Source organism: Ascaphus truei, chromosome 5 (assembly GCF_040206685.1).
Source record: "Ascaphus truei isolate aAscTru1 chromosome 5, aAscTru1.hap1, whole genome shotgun sequence".
Taxonomy (NCBI): domain Eukaryota; kingdom Metazoa; phylum Chordata; class Amphibia; order Anura; family Ascaphidae; genus Ascaphus; species Ascaphus truei.
In genome coordinates this window covers 127,996,478-128,014,471 of record NC_134487.1, presented here as the reverse complement: position 1 = coordinate 128,014,471, position 17,994 = coordinate 127,996,478, and the positions used below count along the sequence as shown (strand labels likewise).

The 17,994-nt window shown below is 43.3% G+C and overlaps 1 protein-coding gene across 5 annotated transcripts in view; it reads left to right on the top strand.

The window, feature by feature from the left end:
• Positions 1–17,994, top strand: part of NR1H4 (nuclear receptor subfamily 1 group H member 4) — a 131,610-nt gene that overhangs the window by 77,850 nt on the left and 35,766 nt on the right. For all 5 annotated transcript variants that reach the window (XM_075600687.1, XM_075600685.1, XM_075600686.1 and 2 more), the window contains 2 exons: positions 9,657–9,790; positions 17,459–17,557. In XM_075600687.1, coding sequence (XP_075456802.1) covers positions 9,657–9,790; positions 17,459–17,557 — 233 coding nt within the window. The remainder of the gene's footprint in view (positions 1–9,656; positions 9,791–17,458; positions 17,558–17,994) is intronic.

The window sequence follows — 17,994 nt, the reverse complement described above, 5'->3', positions numbered from 1 at the left end:
GGTAAACTTTTGTCCGGCTGTGAGATAAACCGATGAGATATGTCATCTGCAATGCCACGTCAATTCCACTGACCCAACCTCTATCCCTTTGAATTCTTTCATCTGTCTAAGGTATTGTGCCAGTGGTTAGTTTGCTAGATTGAATTGGACCGGTGAGAGGGGACATCCCTGGCATGTGCCTCTAAATAATTGTAATTCTTCTGATTGGAGCCCCGCTGCCATTATTTAGACTTTTAAGTGGGAGTACATTGCTTTAAGCTTGTCAGTGAAGTGGCCTTTGAATCCAAATCTATCTAATGTATCAAGTAGATTGTCCCAAAGTATATTGTCAAAGGCCTTTTTTGGCATCCGCTGAAACAATAGCTTTGTCAGTTAATTTGTGTGTGTTAATCCAATTTATGGTTGTTACTGTATTACTGTTCTTATATTTCTAACTGCTGCTCTGCCCTTTACAAATCCTGCTTGATCCATATGTATAAGTTTAGGCAATATAGTTGTGAAGCAATTCGCCATTATTTTTGTATATAATTTTATGGGGCCTGTTCACTAAACTTCGAAAAAGTCAGTTGCATTGTTTTACTGCACACTAAAACGTGTGTCAAAATGGTATTCACTAAAAAAAAAAACGGTGTTTTTTCTAAGTGTTATCGCACTGAAACTGATTGTTGAAACTGCAGCCTGGAAGAGCTGCACGGAGATGCTGCGTAATGGGGCCTGTAACTCGGGAAACAGGGTGTCCTTGAGGCTGAAATCAATGCGGTTCAGGTCAGGAGACCCCTTCTGCCCCCAATAAACATTAAAATACCTACTACCTACCAATAAACAACCCCCAAACCGCCCCCCCCCCCATAACACATACAGTACACTAATGGACAAAATTACTATTATCAATAGTACATTTGCAGAGCAAGATGGCAGGAAAGGAGCACACTCTACGGTCTGACACGGAAGTCATTCTTACTTCCGGTGTCTGCTCCTAGAGCGCGCTCCTCCTCTGCTGTCCTGCTCTGCCTGTGTAATAAGTGCTGGTTCCTCTGTCGGCTTCTACTTAATGCCGGAGGCTCGCCGCTGCCGCATACCGTCTCCCCTCACCTGTCTCTACAGGTAAGCATGGAGAGGGGGAGAGCTGATGATGATGATGATGATGAGTGGGAGAGCTGATGATGATGAGGGGGAGAGCTGATGATGATGAGGGGGAGAGCTGATGACGATGAGAGGGAGAGCTGATGATGATGATAAGGGGGAGAGCTGCTAATGATGATAAGGGGGCGAGCTGATGATGATGTTGGGGAGAGCAGATGATGATGAGGGGAGAGCAGATGATGGGGAGAGCTGATGAAGATGAGGGGGAGAGCTGCTGATGTTGATGGGGAGAACTGATGATGAGGGGGAGAGCAAATGATGGGGAGAGCTGATGATGATGGGGAGAGCTGATGATGATGGGGAGAGATGATAATGATGGGGAGAGATGATGATGATGATGATGATGATGATGGGGAGAGCTGATGGTGATGAGGGGCAGAGCTGATGGTGATGTGGGAGAGAGCTGATGGTGATGAGAAGGTGGAGGGGGAGAGCTGATGGTGATGAGAGGGAGATGAGGAGGGGGAGATGAGGAGGGGGAGAGGATGATGATGAGGAGAAGGAGGAGAGATGTCAGTAGTAATATTAATGGGGCCCTGAAGTTTGTTTTGCCTGGGGGCGCGCACATGTCTAGCTACGCTACTGTGTGTGAAGTAAACATTTTTTTGACCCAGAGTCTGTAAAGATCTTTAAAATAGCAGGATATGTTAAGAAGAATTTTTTGTGGTGTCTGGAAAGTGATGTACAGACCTTTCCAAATTCCCTCTGTGTTTGGGACACTGTTATTGAGTAGTCTTGGAAAATCATTATCTTGTTGCCTTCGTAAGATATCCCATCTGTTTCTTTATATTCTCTCAATAACCTTAGCTTGTCTGTAAAGTTGAATTTACGTGCTACGACAGGTCTCTATCTGTTTTTGTCCTGTTCTGGACGTATCTGACCTATTCTGTGCACCCTTTCCACCTTTACTGGTATTTTCTCAGGGTATATGCCTAATGTCTCTGGTGGCCATTCTGTACAGAACTCCTATAGCTGCATCTGTTTTGAGACTTTTTGGGACACCTATTATCATCAGATTGTTGTGACGTGACCAATTCTCTACTGCAGGTCATCTGGTTTGTCTTCTAATGTTTATTTTTTGCATCTTTCCTGATCGTGAGTGCTGGACTATTTGAATGTGGATGCAGTGAAATGGCGACTGCTACCAGTACTCAACAACTGGTGCACTTTGACATCCCTGGCAGGGTGTTTTGTCAGTATCGTAGGAAACACAGAGTTCCTACAAGCTGCTTGCTTTGGATGTCTGGGTCCAGGGGGAACACTATCAAGCACTTCCAAGTGTGTGGATTGCCTTACATGTTACAGCATGTACATGGAATGATGGAGTCGCTGATAACTTCTGCCGAGAGAGTGGGGACCCGAGCAAGACCGACGGATTCGTCCCTGAGATTCCTGCCGAATCCGAAGCACAAACCCTTTATACCAATCAACCTCGGTCGGCAGACGGAATACGCAACCGTGAACACGTGAGTTCAACCCCAAAAGTGAGGAGTGATGCTGTACCTATCCTTTCGCTTGCTGAGATGTCTTTAGAGACCCTTCCAGCGGAACCACTGGAGGGCAGCAACGTCCAGGAGTTGGCTGTGGATACACCGGAGGTTCTGCAAGTGGTGGAGCCTGCGGATCCTGCTAATGCGGTTTGCTGTGTTGCTATGGGAGGTTGTGTGGCCTCCAGTGATTCCAACAATGGAGTTTGCCATCTGATTTCAAAGGCGAGAGATAGACCACACAAGCCACCCATTTTCCTGGGCTCCACATGGAGACAGGTGAGCGCTACTTCTCACAGGGCCTATGTACTGTAGGTGAGCATACAGAGGATATGGGTCTAGCTATATACATGCTTTATTCCCCTCTAAGTGTTCATTGATGGTGATACGTTGTTTTCCTTGCGTGCAGGACAGTCTCTGGTTACTTTGCAAGAAAATAGTTAACCTGACGTACCTGTAAACCCTTAATATTCTGTTTATATTGTTAGCACAGAATAAGGATGCTATGTAACAACTGAACATGTATTTGACGCAGCACGGATTACACAGTATGGCTATTATAAATATTTTGCACTTATAATTTACATTTCTTGATACTGGTATAATTACCAAATACACATCATTTTTTTTTAAATGTATGAACACATACCGTTTACATGTAACAAACTCTTCAGCAGAAAATAGGTTGTTGTATATCTACTTAATCATTTGGCCTTTAATCAACACGCTCTCTTTCAGCTCTATAGTACTGTAATAGCAATATCTTCTTGATAAGAGCTTTGATAAAAGTAATTATGTATTGATAATGGAAAGCTACTTACAGATAAGGGCGTTTGACCGAAAAGGAGTAGCAAATGCTTTACTGTGGCAGACGCTGTAAACATTTTATGATGAGCCAGAAATATGAAACGTCAAAGACTGGGAAACCTATACAGATGATTATTGATAGATTATACTGTAGATAGATATAGATTCTAGATAGATTTATCAGATGGGATCAGCACTGAATGTACTGGGGTTGATCCTAGTATGTCCCTTATTTCAACTCCATTAAGTGTTATGGACTTTTTACATGTTTGACTTATATATAACTTTGCTATTTACAGTATTTCTTTCTTTTGTATTATTATTTAGTCTTCTTTTGGTGACTTGTTTGTTTTGGTTGTACAACATGGTAGAAATTGAAATATGGGAAACTATAAAACAGAGTTGTGAAAGTCAATGGTGCTTTCAGATTAGCTCTTCATCTTCTTTCTGTCAAATGACAGTTAATTGGGTCTGTGAATAATGGCAAAGCCGGCTCAATTCTTCATGCAAGCAGAATTATCAAAGAAATCATTATATTGCTCTTTTTGCCCCAGAACTGTACCAGTGTTGTGTTTTCTCCAATAAAGCCGCGCAATTCAGTGCAAATGTGTGAAGACAACAGCTTTATAGGCCTATTTAGTGGAAGACAACACACAGATGTAGTTCGTGGGGGGGAAAGGTAGAGGAGCAGGGTTGGGAATCTTGAGAGGTAAAACGGAACCCAGTGATTGGATTCTTTATAGGGAAAATATAATGAATAATAACCTCACTGGGCATTTCATGCTGTGCTTACATTGTGATTTAAAGTGGAAATTCATCCTATGACCAAAGTGAACTAATGGAAGTTGCATGTTTAATAGTATAGTATTTAAGGTGTAGTATAAATTATTTTAAATAATTTTTAACATTTCTATGGTAAATAAAGTAAAGAGATTAGAACTTTATCTTGTGCAGTTTATTTTGCTGAATACCTAAAAAGTAGTGCAGTATCAGCATGAGTTACTACTTGTAGCACAGAATGGGTATTAGTAACTGCCTTTAATAACACAGTTGACTGTCAAGGTGTATGCAGTCTATTTCTGAGCACAAATGACCTTTGTGTTAGTTAGCACATTTATTTTGTTATTCTCATTATCCAATTAACTAAATGAGGGTGCTGCCCATCAGTTTAATTCTCTGGAGAGAAGGCCTAGTCTACTTGGGTCAGTATGGCATCTGAATTCTATGACTTGTTTTTTGACTGGAAATTATATTGATAGAGAAAATGAAAACAGTTGGGATGGTGTTTTTTAGCCAGGCAGGCTAGTAAGTTTAGGAATCCCAAACTATTGGTTCAAGTTCCAAACTGAGGAAGGGCTCTGGGTTTGGCTGGCTCGGCTAACCTGAAGGGTTCGTCCCCCTCCCTTGTTTCTTCGGTCAGTTTCAGGTTTTGAGGGGCTGCCACAGGCCGGTCTAGGACATTTAGTAACAGCCATTTTTCCACGACCAAGTGTCCGCCGGCTTGTAGCCGCAGGTGACCTCGGTGCAAGGACACTAGCCCTCCGGCTGCTTTGTTGCCAAGGTATGTCCCTAACCTTAACCCTTACCCTATAACTCCCTAATGTTAACCCTTAATACTATTGCTATCTTCTACCCTGAAAACCTTAACCCCTTACACCTACCCAAGCCCTAAAGTGAACCCCATAATCTAAAACGTACCTTATCTTAGAAGTGGCCGGCGGCTGCTAGTCCCTCTGTGGCCAAATGCTGGTGGGCACTTGGTCGCAGTGCGATGGCTGTGACCAAGTGTCCCATTCTGCCACTCACAGGGTTGGCAGGTGGCAATCACTTGGTCCTATTGGGCCTAGTTGGCAAGTCCACTCGGGGCCGCCAACAGGGGGGGTCTGCCGGGGCTGGTGTCCCGGGCCGCTGGCTGGGGGGGCCCGGCGGTGCTGCAGGTTTCCCCCGTCCTCTGACCAGGCCCTGCTGCCGGTCGCGCCCGGCTCTCAGCTGCCTGTAAGCTCCTTTATACAGATTAATACAGTGACAGCCAATGCATTTTTTGGCAAATGCTTGTTTTCTATTGATTGTTATTTTTTTTTATTTCAGTTTATTGTTTGGATTAAATTGTTTTTAATTTGGATGGCTTGTTTTTAGTACATTTTAGGATTTTCTAGAGTTTTAAATGTATTATTTGTTTTGTTGGCTGCTGGTTTAAATTACTTTGTTTGGTTGGTTAAAGATTTAAATTAATTAATTGATTTGTCGGCTACTGGTTTTATTTATTTTATTGATTTGTTGGCTAGTGGTTTTATTTCTTTAATTGGTTGGATAGGTGTTTATTTAATTTAAATCTTAAGTTTTGAAATAACATATTTTTTATTGTTTTGCTGTTTTGGATATGAATAATTTTTATTCATGTGTACTATTAGGCTTTTTTAATTGTTTTATTGTTGGTATGTTTAGGTGATTGTGTATTTATTAGATTATTGTGTATTTTGGGCCTTAATTATTTTTATTAGCTTAACCATTGAGTGCTAGTGGCTTATCATGCCCATATTATATGGGTATGATCTACCACTATACCAATCAATGGGTTAGCCGCTAAGGTAATGAAGTTGCCTGTAAATGCATTTTTATTGCATGAGATTCATGCGGGGGTCTCCGGTGCTGATATTAATTAATATCCGCTCCGGAGACCCCCGGCATGAGTCTGATGCAGAATAAAAAAGCATTTTTTTTCTAAGTCCTCTTTCGCCACCTTATCGGCAGGTTCTCACCACCTTCACGCCAACCTTTCCTGGCGGGAGGATTTTGAGAAGAAATCGCCATTGTAGAGCCTCATTTAACCCCGATAACCTACTCGAGGCTACTAGAATTGCACGAATGTGAAAACCTGCCGATAAGTGGCTTATCGCAGCTTGACTGGCGATTACAAAAAAAAAAATGCAGATAAAGGCATTTATCGGCAACTTATCAAGGCTTACTGAATAGTAGTAGATTTTTTGGGGCGAAAAGGCCTCGATACGTGGCTTATCAAGGCTTATAGCATAGGTCCCTATGATTTACTCTAACAGGACTCTCTGTCCCTTGGCTCTGGTTGGTGAACCATTTATGTGGGTCCGCTTCCTATCAGAAATGAGCATGGTTATAGAACTCTCCGGTTCACATTGGCAGGGGAAGTATTTTGCATTACTGTGGTTTGTTTTCATAGCTGGCAGCAGGGCAGTACCAGCGCTCAAGGTTTGTATAACTGTTTGTAAAGATAAGCACTACTTACTGCAGTGATAATGCCATAGTATATAACTGAATAAAAAAAAATCTACTTTGTCTATTTTTTTTTAGTTGGGGGCTCAATGGTCAGTCATTGAAGAAGCCCTTTAAGGGGTTAATTTTGCATGCTCTGTTAAAATGCAGGGACCGGCATTATTCACACTGTAAAATGAAACATATTTGCTTGGTGCTAGTGGAAGTAAACCAGAGTTAGATAGCCAGGCTCTGGAACGCAGAGAGCAGATATACGACCTTCAATAATGAATATACTGTATGCTTTGTTTCTTTATACCAACAACCCTTAAAAAGAAACGGTTAACTTGTAGTTAGAAAAAAGCCATGGTTGAGAAAAATGACCCCAGAGCAGATGAGAAACAGCTAATCAGATACACTGTTCTCCATCTATAACCTGTAACATCTTGCCTGTCCTAACTGAAGTTTGGGATAGAAAATAATGAATCAAGAATAAATATATTGGGACAGCAAGAAACCTGTGTCGGGATCTATATTTTCACACAACAAGGATCTGATGGTATTTGAACAAAGAAGACCATCATACTGTACATTTTCAGTAGCCACAAAAGGGTCACCCAAAACTCGCAATTCAAATAGGAGGGTTGAAATTGCTTCCTCCAGCAGGACAGCTGGGCCATATCAAAATAGTGCGGAAATATATTATAGTTCTGAAAAATATTTTGGCTTTGTGGCCACAGAACGTTATACCCGGGCTGTTTAATGTAAAACATGATGTAACCAGGTCCCCCGCTGTGGTGATGGCCCCCCCCCTCGCGACACTCACCGAGGCAGTAGGGAGGTAGTAGCCGCTTGTGGGGAGATGCGGGGGCGTATGCGCGGATAGCGCGACTCCTGGAAGGGGCCGGTTGGCAAGGACGCGGTCGGACGCGTTGCTAGGGCCCTGTTGGGTCCCGGTGCAGGGCGCCGCCATAGGCGATTGCGCACGCATGCGCAGAGGACATTTCGGCATGGGGAGAAGACGGGGAAGGTCGCGCATGCGCATGATAAGCGCGCGAGATGCCACCAATGAGAGGAGGGCTCTGTAATGGGACTTCAAGTCCCATGAGCCTCTGGAGCGGCCCCATGACGGCAGGGAGCCAATAGGGCTGCAGGAGCTCTCTGCTTGCGACCAAATAGATACATTTCGCGGGGTTTTTGCAGACAGGCAGTTGTTGAGAGGAGCAGCTAGGGGAAGGAGGTAGGGTGCAGGAGTCAGTGACTCCCTGCACTAGGCCAGCACTCCCCTAGGCCCCAGATAACCCTGAGTCATCCTAGCTGAATGTTGTAGGGACAGGCCCTAGGTTAAGGACCTTGCCCCATTATCTAGTTATTAGTAGTGAACCAAGGATATTGATCAGTTACTGACAGAGAGCTGGACTATCTTCACGGAGGCCAAGCCAGCAGTGACTGCGGCCTGCGGGCAGCATACAGATCCTCACCAAGGTACAGACGGTATGGAGCTGTGGTGATATTATCCACGCCGGAATTCACCCCACGCGTAGGAGGATATCACGACAATCCAACCCCCGGTGGTATAGCAGCACCCGTGGCTGGAGCCCGGGCAGGTAACCCACTACCTCACGTGCACCAACCAGGCCTATTACCAGACATAGTGGCTGCGCAGTCACACACACACACTTGTATGTGATTTGGGAGTGCGAGACATTGAGTTGGGTTTACTGGACACGGGGTGGGATCACTCTGTGGAGGTGTTAGCGTCCGCTGTGACGTATAAAGGTTAGCGTCCGCCGTGACGCATAAAGGTTAGCGTCCGCTGTGACGCCTAAGAGGTTAGCGTCCGCCGTGACGTATAAGGTGTGGGCACCCGCCGTGGTGCAAGTTAGAGTTAGCATCCTGTAAGACGCCGTAGTCTGGTTGCCCTTAGCGGGGGACCCTTGTTGCTATGTGTTGATGTTACTTGTCTCTATATGCCCGTTAGTAAAGTCACCAGTTGTTATCCAATCTGTTGTACGTGGTTATTGTGTATTGTCCTGCGAGGAACCACTCCCCCTCTGGTGGGAGCCATCGCAGGTGGAGGCGCTGCATCGTTGTAAGTGAATACCCCTAGTATAATTGCCCCAGGTTCCCCGTGGCGGAAGCTCAGTCCTCCTGTTAGCCAACAGGTAATGCACCACACCTATGGTAACATTGTATGTTTCTCCGCACCCACAGTATAATCTGCGATTGGGGGGGGGGGGGTGGGGGAAACCCGTTACAATTAGATAATGCTATCTACGCATGGCATTTAAAGGACAACCCCTCCCATGCAGCAATATCACTGTTTCCTACTTTACCCTAACAGTTGCCTTCTAACCTTATGTTCAGGACATATTCACTATGGAGTTCTGGCACAAATATGGGAAACAGGCAAACAATGAGAGAGGGGATTCTGTGCATTGTTACAAAGCCCCCTTCATTGATTGACTCACCAGTAATGATGTGACCAATGACCATTTTAATCTCCAGAGGCCCAAGACATCTTTTGGTTATAAAAAAAAAAAACAGCCGTTCTGTGTTGGTTCATGAGTCAACACTGAGTTGAATATGTTCCAGGACAGGTAATAAAAAAAACATAGCATGTAACACTATCTTCTGTGTGCAAGTGTCAGAAACTTCAGTCTACAATACGAAGGCTGCAACCATAGTGCACCCGTTGCACGCTCAGCACAAATAAATTCATTAAGTGCACCAGCCCGGCCATACTGCGTGCGATGTGACTGCGTGTCAGAATTTGGAGGACACAAATTCATTTGATTTTTCGCGCGACGGCCGCGTTGTGTTATGGATACTATGCCACCATCACACCTAAATATCACTTTTAACTTTTTGAACTGAAGGGGTTAATAAATGGTTTGTTCTTTCTACTTTGTACCAAAGAGTAAATAGATAAAGATTTCAACGAAATGTGAAATTCGGAAAAAATGTGAAAATGATTTTTATGTAACATTTTAGGTTTGTTAACGGAAATACAATGCAAGTCCAAGCGCCTTCGAAAAAATGTGAAGCAGCCATCTGAAAAATCCTTCAGTGACGATAACGATGGACTTGAATTAAAGGAAGTGACGTCTACAACAAGAACAAGAAGGGTAAACCTTTTTCTTTAACTCCATTTTGTGTAATATACAGTATGATGTGTGTGTGGGTGTGTGGTTGTGTGTGTACAGTACGTATGTGTGGATGTGTGTGTGTGTGTACAGTACGTACGTATATGTGGATGTGTGTGTGTGTTTGTGTTTGTGTGTGTGTGTGTGTGTGTGTGTGTGTATATAACTGCAGGCCATGCAAGCAGCTGCTAAGATCGTAATGTATGTGACAGAAATTCTCTTACTCAGGGAAGAAGAGCCACAGGTAACTTTCCATTTTACAGGTGTTGTTTGCTGTGAAATAAACCATTAAAGCTGCAATCCAGTACTGGATCAAATTGAATTAATGGCAGTGATATGTATAATAAGCAAAAATACTGTTTATCCACCATCTTCTTTGGGACACCAGTGCATTTATTGTATATGGGAATGTGGGATTGGGTGGTTATCCACAGAACATGGCCTGGCTGGGATTCCCCTCAGGAGAGGGTTGAGAAACATTGGGTTCAAACTACGCAGTTAAGTTTTGTTTGAATAAATCACTATTAAATTACTTGTTATAGTTTTTCTTGGCAATATTGGTAAACATTATAACTTTATAGAAGGTTTTACTGATTCGCTTATTCTGCACCCTGTCTTATTAACTTGTTACATGACTTGCATGTAAATAAAATGGATTACTTTAACTGAGTAAACAAAAGTGATAATCCTACCCCCCCCACTCTGTTCAGAGTCATGTTCAACCCATGACTAGCTGACAGACGACTCAGGGCCAGCCTTAGGCTTTGCGGGCGCCAAGGCGGTATGCTGCCAGCGGGCCCCCACTTTGAAACTAAAAGAGGGACTTGCCTAGATGAGCAGCCCTCCTCCGGCAGTGTTTCAGCGTCATGTGAAGTCATGTTGCCATGGCAACGCGCGTCGCAGCATTGTGATGTCACATTGCCATGGCAACCGGCATCATGGCAAAGGTAAGAGGATCCACATACACACACCACCCAGAAACCCCCACATATACTTCTATGTCAGTCCTGAGCCCCCACGCTCCCTCCTCCAGCTCCCCTCTCCGGTCGGGCGAAAGTTGGATCTTGGTGCCAAGAGGAGCGAGAGGAGAAAGTGTGGGCCCCCAGAGGGGCCGCCTTGCTTGCCTTGCCCTAAGGTCTGCCTTGGTATGGCGTTAATATTTGCACATATGGATGTGTCTTTTGTTTTATTTGTAGGGTGTTTATGTTGGTGCCTGAATGCATTCCTTTGCAATGCTTTGGCAGCCTCATGCAACATACTGTAGGTGTTAATTAATTTTCTGCCAAAGGGTTTTGTAAGTAATCCTACTACATAACCCCGTGGGGGAAAAGTGTGCGATCTGCCACGCCCCCATAATTGCATCACTTGCTCTGATAACACTGATTTGTATGAGTTCTGACTTTTTTGTTTTGGTAGGTTATTTATAAGCAATTCTTAGTTTGTACGGCGCTAATTGTAATAAAATACAGCCGAAACCCCATTTCTTGAACATGCCAAATTCTAATGAAGTTATATCGATATTTAGTGAATCTAGTCCATTGTCTCCACTGCTAACGTGGTCTTGTTGGGAGAGTCATGCACAACCTAACCTTACTGTGCGAGAGCTGATGCCCAGTAACGGTCCTTCCTACTATAAATATGTTGATGCAATAACTCAGCAGCTACTGTACAATGCATCCGGATATTACTAAGGTAACATTGACCATTGTATCAGTTTTACAACTCAAACTGCTGGGAATATTGGCAACAAAGTATCACAAACAGGAAAGCGTTGTAAAGATCTTAAACTGCTGGGAAGGTGGGTGAAAGCTTTCTCAGAAGAAAGAATTCTCAGTATATTAAACCTCATCAAAAATGGCATTAAGAGTTGAATAAAAAAATAAAAAAACAGTCACTATTATCTTGATAAAGAACCTACTGGTCCGAAACGCGTAGGAGGTTGCGTGTTCCCCCCCATGGAGTGATGTTTTTCACTGGTCATGGACTGAAATAAATGGATTTTATCTTTTACCACCTGACTCCCTGGCTGGGCGCTATTTGCTCTTTTTCTACTATTATCTAATACTACTAGAACTGATTTATTTAAAAAAAATAACCATATAAGATTTCACGTTTTGCTGCTTTAAAGTTCGAAGTGGCCTTTTCCAATATGCTGCAGTAGAACATTTGACTCCAACTGGGACGTGCGTGACCAGTGCACATACATCATACTATTTCGCACTGGTGAGTTCTGCAACACAAAAAGGCCTGGACGTCTACGGGTCAACAACAAGATAATGGATGAACAAGGTGTAAGAATGTTTCCACATTTTGAACTATTGAATGACATCCTATATCGTGTGAATAAGGTTACACAAACAGGGGAGGTCATTCGACAGATGCTAGTCCCTAAAGGGTTGATTAAAACAGTGTTCACCCTAGCCCATACTCTCCCATGGCGTGGTCATTTGGGCAGAGATAAGACCACGGACCGCGTCTCGTCCCGGTTTTACTGGCCAGGCATACATGGTGACATCATGAAACTATGTGAGACATGTCCTGAATGCCAGTTAACTAGCCAAAAAGGACAGAAGCCTTCTCCCTTGGTCCCTCTGCCCTTGGTAGCTGTCCCATTCGAGAGAATTTGGGTAGATCTGGTCGGACCTTTAGAACCCTCGGCGAAGGGACATAAATTTATACTCGTTGTTGTAGATTATGCTACTAAATATCCTGAGGCCTTCCCTCTGAGATCAGCCACTGCTAAACAGGTTGCTCACAGGCTGTTAGAACTGTTCTCTAAGGTAGGACTTCCCCAAGTAATGTTAACTGACCAGGGAACAAATTTCATGGCAAAATTAATACATTATTTCCTGAAGTTATTGGAGGTCAAATCCGTCCGGACCTCAGTCTACCATCCTCAGACTGATGGATTGGTAGAGAGGTTTAACCGTACTTTAAAAACCATGCTTAGGAAGTTTGTGGACACTGAAAAGCGAGCTTAGGATGAACTTCTCCCTTTCCTGTTATTTGCGGTACGAGAAGTTCCCCAATCATCCACAGGCTTTTCGCTGTTCTAGCTCCTATATGGACGCCAACCTCGGGGTATTCTCAACCTAATGAAGGAATCCTGGGAGGAGGAGCCCTTTCCCTCCAAAAATACCCTTCAGTATGTCATAGACCTTAGAAACCGCCTTGACATGATAGGTCGGTTTGCTAAGGAACACCTCAATCTGCTCAAGAACGTCAAGAGAGGCAGTACAACCAAAATGTCCGCTTGAGGGTCTTCCAACCTGGGGACCAAGTGATGCTACTACTACCGACATCAGAGAGTAAACTCCTTGCGAAGTGGCAGGGTCCTTTCCAAGTTCTCCGCCGCACCGGGTAGGTGAACCATGAGATCTCTCAACCAGGGTCCAGGAAGGGTAAACAAATCTACCACATAAACCTCCTGAAACCCTGGAAAACGATGAGATCGCTGTTCATCCACCCTCGGGAAGGAGAGACGGATTTGGGTCCACAGCTTCCAAAGGGTAGTACGTACAATGACCATCAGGTTCCCATGGGAGGGCAGTTAACAACGGAACAAAGGTCAGACCTACTAGAATTATGTGACCAGTTCCCAGATGTTTTTTCTGAGCTGCCAGGACAAACTGATTTAGTGTCCCATAGGATTGAGACAGAACCTGGCGTAAAAGTACGGTCCATTCCTATAGATTGCCAGAAGGCCGAAAAGACCTGGTAGAGAGGGAGATAATAGACATGTTGGAATTGGGTGTGATCGAGGAGTCCCACAGCGAATGGTGTAGCCCTATAGTGTTGGTCCCTAAACCAGATGGGAAGGTGAGGTTTTGCGTGGATCTGCGAAAGGTAAATGCTGTATCCAGATTCGATGCATACCCAATGCCTAGGGTGGATGAATTGCTTGACTCTCTTGGTAAAGCAGAGTATATCTCCACCCTAGATCTCACGAAAGGATATTGGCAGATACCTCAGAAGAATCCAAATGCAAAACTGCCTTCACCACCCCTCTCGGTTTATACCAATTCGACACTATGCCATTTGGGTTACATGGGGCTCCAGCCACGTTCCAAAGGTTAATGGACAAGGTACTATGACCCCATAGGGCATATGCCGCGGCCTACTTGGATGACATTGTCATCTATAGCAGACACTGGCAGTCTCATATGAAAAGGTTAAGGGCAGTCCTAACATCCTTAAGAGAAGCAGGGCTCACTGCAAATCCAAAAAAATGTGCCCTGGGAAAATCCACTACAAAATACTTGGGCTATGCCGTTGGGGGAGGAATAGTAAGGCCACTAGCTAGCAAGGTGGCCGTCATAAAGGAAGTCCTCACCCCACAGACAAAGACACAGGTTCGCTCCCTTTTAGGGTTGGCAGGGTATTACCGGCGGTTTATCCCCAATTTTTCAGAAATTTCTGCACCCCTAACAGATCTGACAAAAAAGAGTGCCCCGACCCAAGTTAAATGGTCTTGGGAGTGCCAAGACGCCTTTGATATGCTAAAAAAGTGCCTGTCAGAGGGCCCCGCTCTACGGAGCCCAGATTTTAAAGAGCCCATCATCATCCAGATGGATGCCTCAGAGGTAGGACTGGGAGCAGTGCTGTCCCAGCAATTTGATGGTGTTGAACACCTCATACTGTTCATCAGTCAGAAACTGTTCCCAAGGGAAGAGAGATATTCCGTCATTGAGAAGGAGTGCCTCGCTGTAAAATGGGCAATTGAGGCCTTGAGACATTATGTAGCCGGAGTACACTTCACCCTGGTCACTGACCATGCGCCCTTGAAATGGTTAAACACCATGAAGGACACAAACTCAAGGTTGAAAGGTGGTATATGGCCCTCCAACCCTTCTCTTTTGATATACAGCATAGACCTGGAAAGGACCATGGAAATGCCGATTTTTTGTCAAGAGGAGTGGAGGGTCGGGCTTCAGCCGTGTGGGACCCTAGCCACACACAAACAGGGGAGGTATGTGACAGGGTGAAGTCAACCCTATCAGTTATGCCTGGGAGACATATGTTAGAGTGCTTCATCCAGCACTCAGAAGGTTAACTCAGGAGGAAGCTAGGTAATCCGGAGGTAAGATGACACCTGATAACCAGCAAGGTATAACAGGATGTTGTTACTGGCAGTAGCTGGCTGCCTTAGACCAGAGCACGCTGCTATGTGAGCTGCTAGCTAGACGGATTCAACCAAAGTAAGCATTGTTAATTTGTTTTCCTGACTGCGTAATATACACTTACGGTTTGGTAAATGGTTTAGCCAGCCAGCCTGCTAGATAGGCCTGGAGTGTTAGTCAGTTCTCCCAATGTGGAGCAGGTTTTGTTTTGGTTTAAAGGGACAGTGTACCCACATGTTATATTATGTTGTGGAGAAATAAAGCCACTGAACGTTTTCATTATCCTGAAACTACACGTGTGGACTGTTCCTTGACCTCGGCTACAGGCCGTCCTGCCACAGTCCCGTTCCGGGACCGAGACGTCGGTTTGGGCGGCCTATTTTTGTACTGTATGCCTAATACAGATCCTTTGAATACTACACCTGAGTGCAGTCTCTTCTTACCAGATGCAAGAATGGTAATATTGTTTATATTATTTGTTTAAGACTAGCACCCGCCTTACGTTGAATTACTTTGAGTGCAAGCTATGGTATGTTTTATTGCACACAAACAAAGAGCCACAGACCAAAAATAATGAATAATATATACTTATCAGAAATCCAGGTGCTTGCAGACAGACGGGGAACACCAACCATTCTAATAGATACACAAAAACATGAAGACCGCAGCACACTCAGTAGAAAGAGGATTATTTAATCTCAAATCATCAGGCAATCACCAAAACTCCAGAGCGATGTACGTTTCAGACCACAAGGTCTTTTCTAAAGCTCTGTACATACATACACTGTACCACCCTTTCTCATAATGCTGACTGACAGTAGTAAAATACAATGCATGTTAGATATGCAGCTCTTAAACCCGGGTTGTCTGTTCTTTAAACAGTGGTATTTTAATAGGTAAAGCTGATAAGAATGTCCAAGTGACATTTGGAACTGATTAATATCAATCTCATGCAAACATTGCAGTGATATGTTTACCTCCGATAACTCTGAGGAGTGGTAGAACATTTCACAGCTTTATCTTTAAATCATAAATTGCACGTGACTTGGTAAATATAGGTAGGACGTAGCAATCTAAACAGCAGTGAAGTTGACAGAACAGGTTTTACATTTACAGTGCATCTTGCACTGCGAAGAGTTCACAGATATGATTTAAAGGCACGTTACAGATTTTTTTGGTGGCAATTCACTTTTTCACATCACTGACATTAAGCAGCCTATTTATTAATGTCTGGTATTGTCAAAGCAAAAAACATTTTCAACTTGACACAAATCAAATCTCCTGCACTTCAATTTCACAAGCGTATTGGACGTGACGGTGGCTTCATTTTACTTGCACATAAAAAAGGTAAATATTTTGGTAACCAGAGGGTCCCCGGAGCAGCAAATAGCACCATTCAGCTCCAGTGGACCCCCAGTTTAATTAATAAGTTCTGATAATAGGGGGGGGGGGGCTGCTCCGTTAATGCCAGTAAATGTTATCTAGGTGAGTTTTAGTAATTTTCTAGGGGGTTATTTGGACTTTTTTGGCAAATATATCTTGCCATATTCATTTAATATTTCTCCCGAAATTGTGCAAAAAGTGTTATGTAGCTAATTTATTTGGTCTTTGAACATTTTTGTGATATGCAAATATAGTAGTCTGAGGTGCGAATCTCATAAAATCAAGTATTTGCGGCGTATTCAATAAAGTGCGAGATAGGAAGTCACAGGTGACATTTAGTTCCCCCACACCCAGCTGGCGAAATGTGTATAGATATACCCTGTCAAAAGTGGTATATTATAAAGAAAACGGGTGAATTAATATAACGAGAAAAAGAGCTCGGATTAAGGAGAGAGGCCACGCTAATGGCAATCTCTATAACACTGATTTACCTATTCAACTTCCGTAGAGACCCATGACAAAGGCAATCGTGTCAAATCTCTCAAACAAACACCTATAATCACAAAAAATAGTTATTTTTATTAATAATTTTTTTTGCATAGATAATTCATATTGAATATGATGAGAACTTCTGGTTTTTATTGCAGCAAACCGTCTCCCTTTTATTGAGTGATTTTGTACTGATTATCTTGCATCAGCACCTTGAAGTTACCTATTACTATATTCAATAGTTTCAGAGATAGCCTTTCAATAAGTCACTTGTATGCTATGCAGAGTGACTCTTACCCTTTTCATGCTGTAGCACTTCAGAGATATCAGCTTATACATTTTAGATTTTGGGGAACATAAAAAAAAATATTGCATTTTCCTACATAAGGAAACATTATTTTGCATATAGCCTGACTTGTAACAACACAGTATGAAAAATAAAATGGGTTACTTCATATATTTTACTCCTTAAAGTCTCACCTTTCTTGGAAATATTTGAAGTAAGTTTTGTTGTTGTTGTAATCTTACAGAAATTATGGATGCCCAACCTATTGTAACAAACTTCTTACCATGCAACACACAGACAGAGAAATGTTTGCAAACAGGTTTATTGTGATGTTTCTTGGTTGCTAAAGCTTTTGACGTCTTGTTAGTGCAGGTAATAACAGAACTTACACAAGAACAGATGGAGCTTCTACAGTTTGTGATGGATTCATATACTAAACATCGCCTTCCTCAGGATCTGACTACAACACTAGTGAGTACAAGTCATTTTAAATGTTTTAGGAGGTGTGGTGTCCCATGCCATGTAAAATCGGATTCAAGTGATTTGCAAAGTGAATAAAGATCTGATGGGAGATGTATCGATGTAAACAAAGTATGAGTGGAAGTTTGTTTTGACACATTACTCCATTTTCTGCATGCGTTTGCATCAAATGTAAGCGTTTTCTTCATGTGAAAATTGTTGGCCAGAAAAGTTTAGCCTACAGTACATCAGACCTGGCACATTTTTGTGACGCATCAAGACACAGAGCTTGGTACATCTCATTATAATGTGTGTGTAATGTAACGCGGACCTAACTCCTCCTACTGACACTCCCCAAATTGCAAGCTGACACATGGTGCAAATCATGAAGCAAAGGCCTTGATATGTTGACGCAGGATGCAAATAAGAAATTTGCATCAAATGTGCTC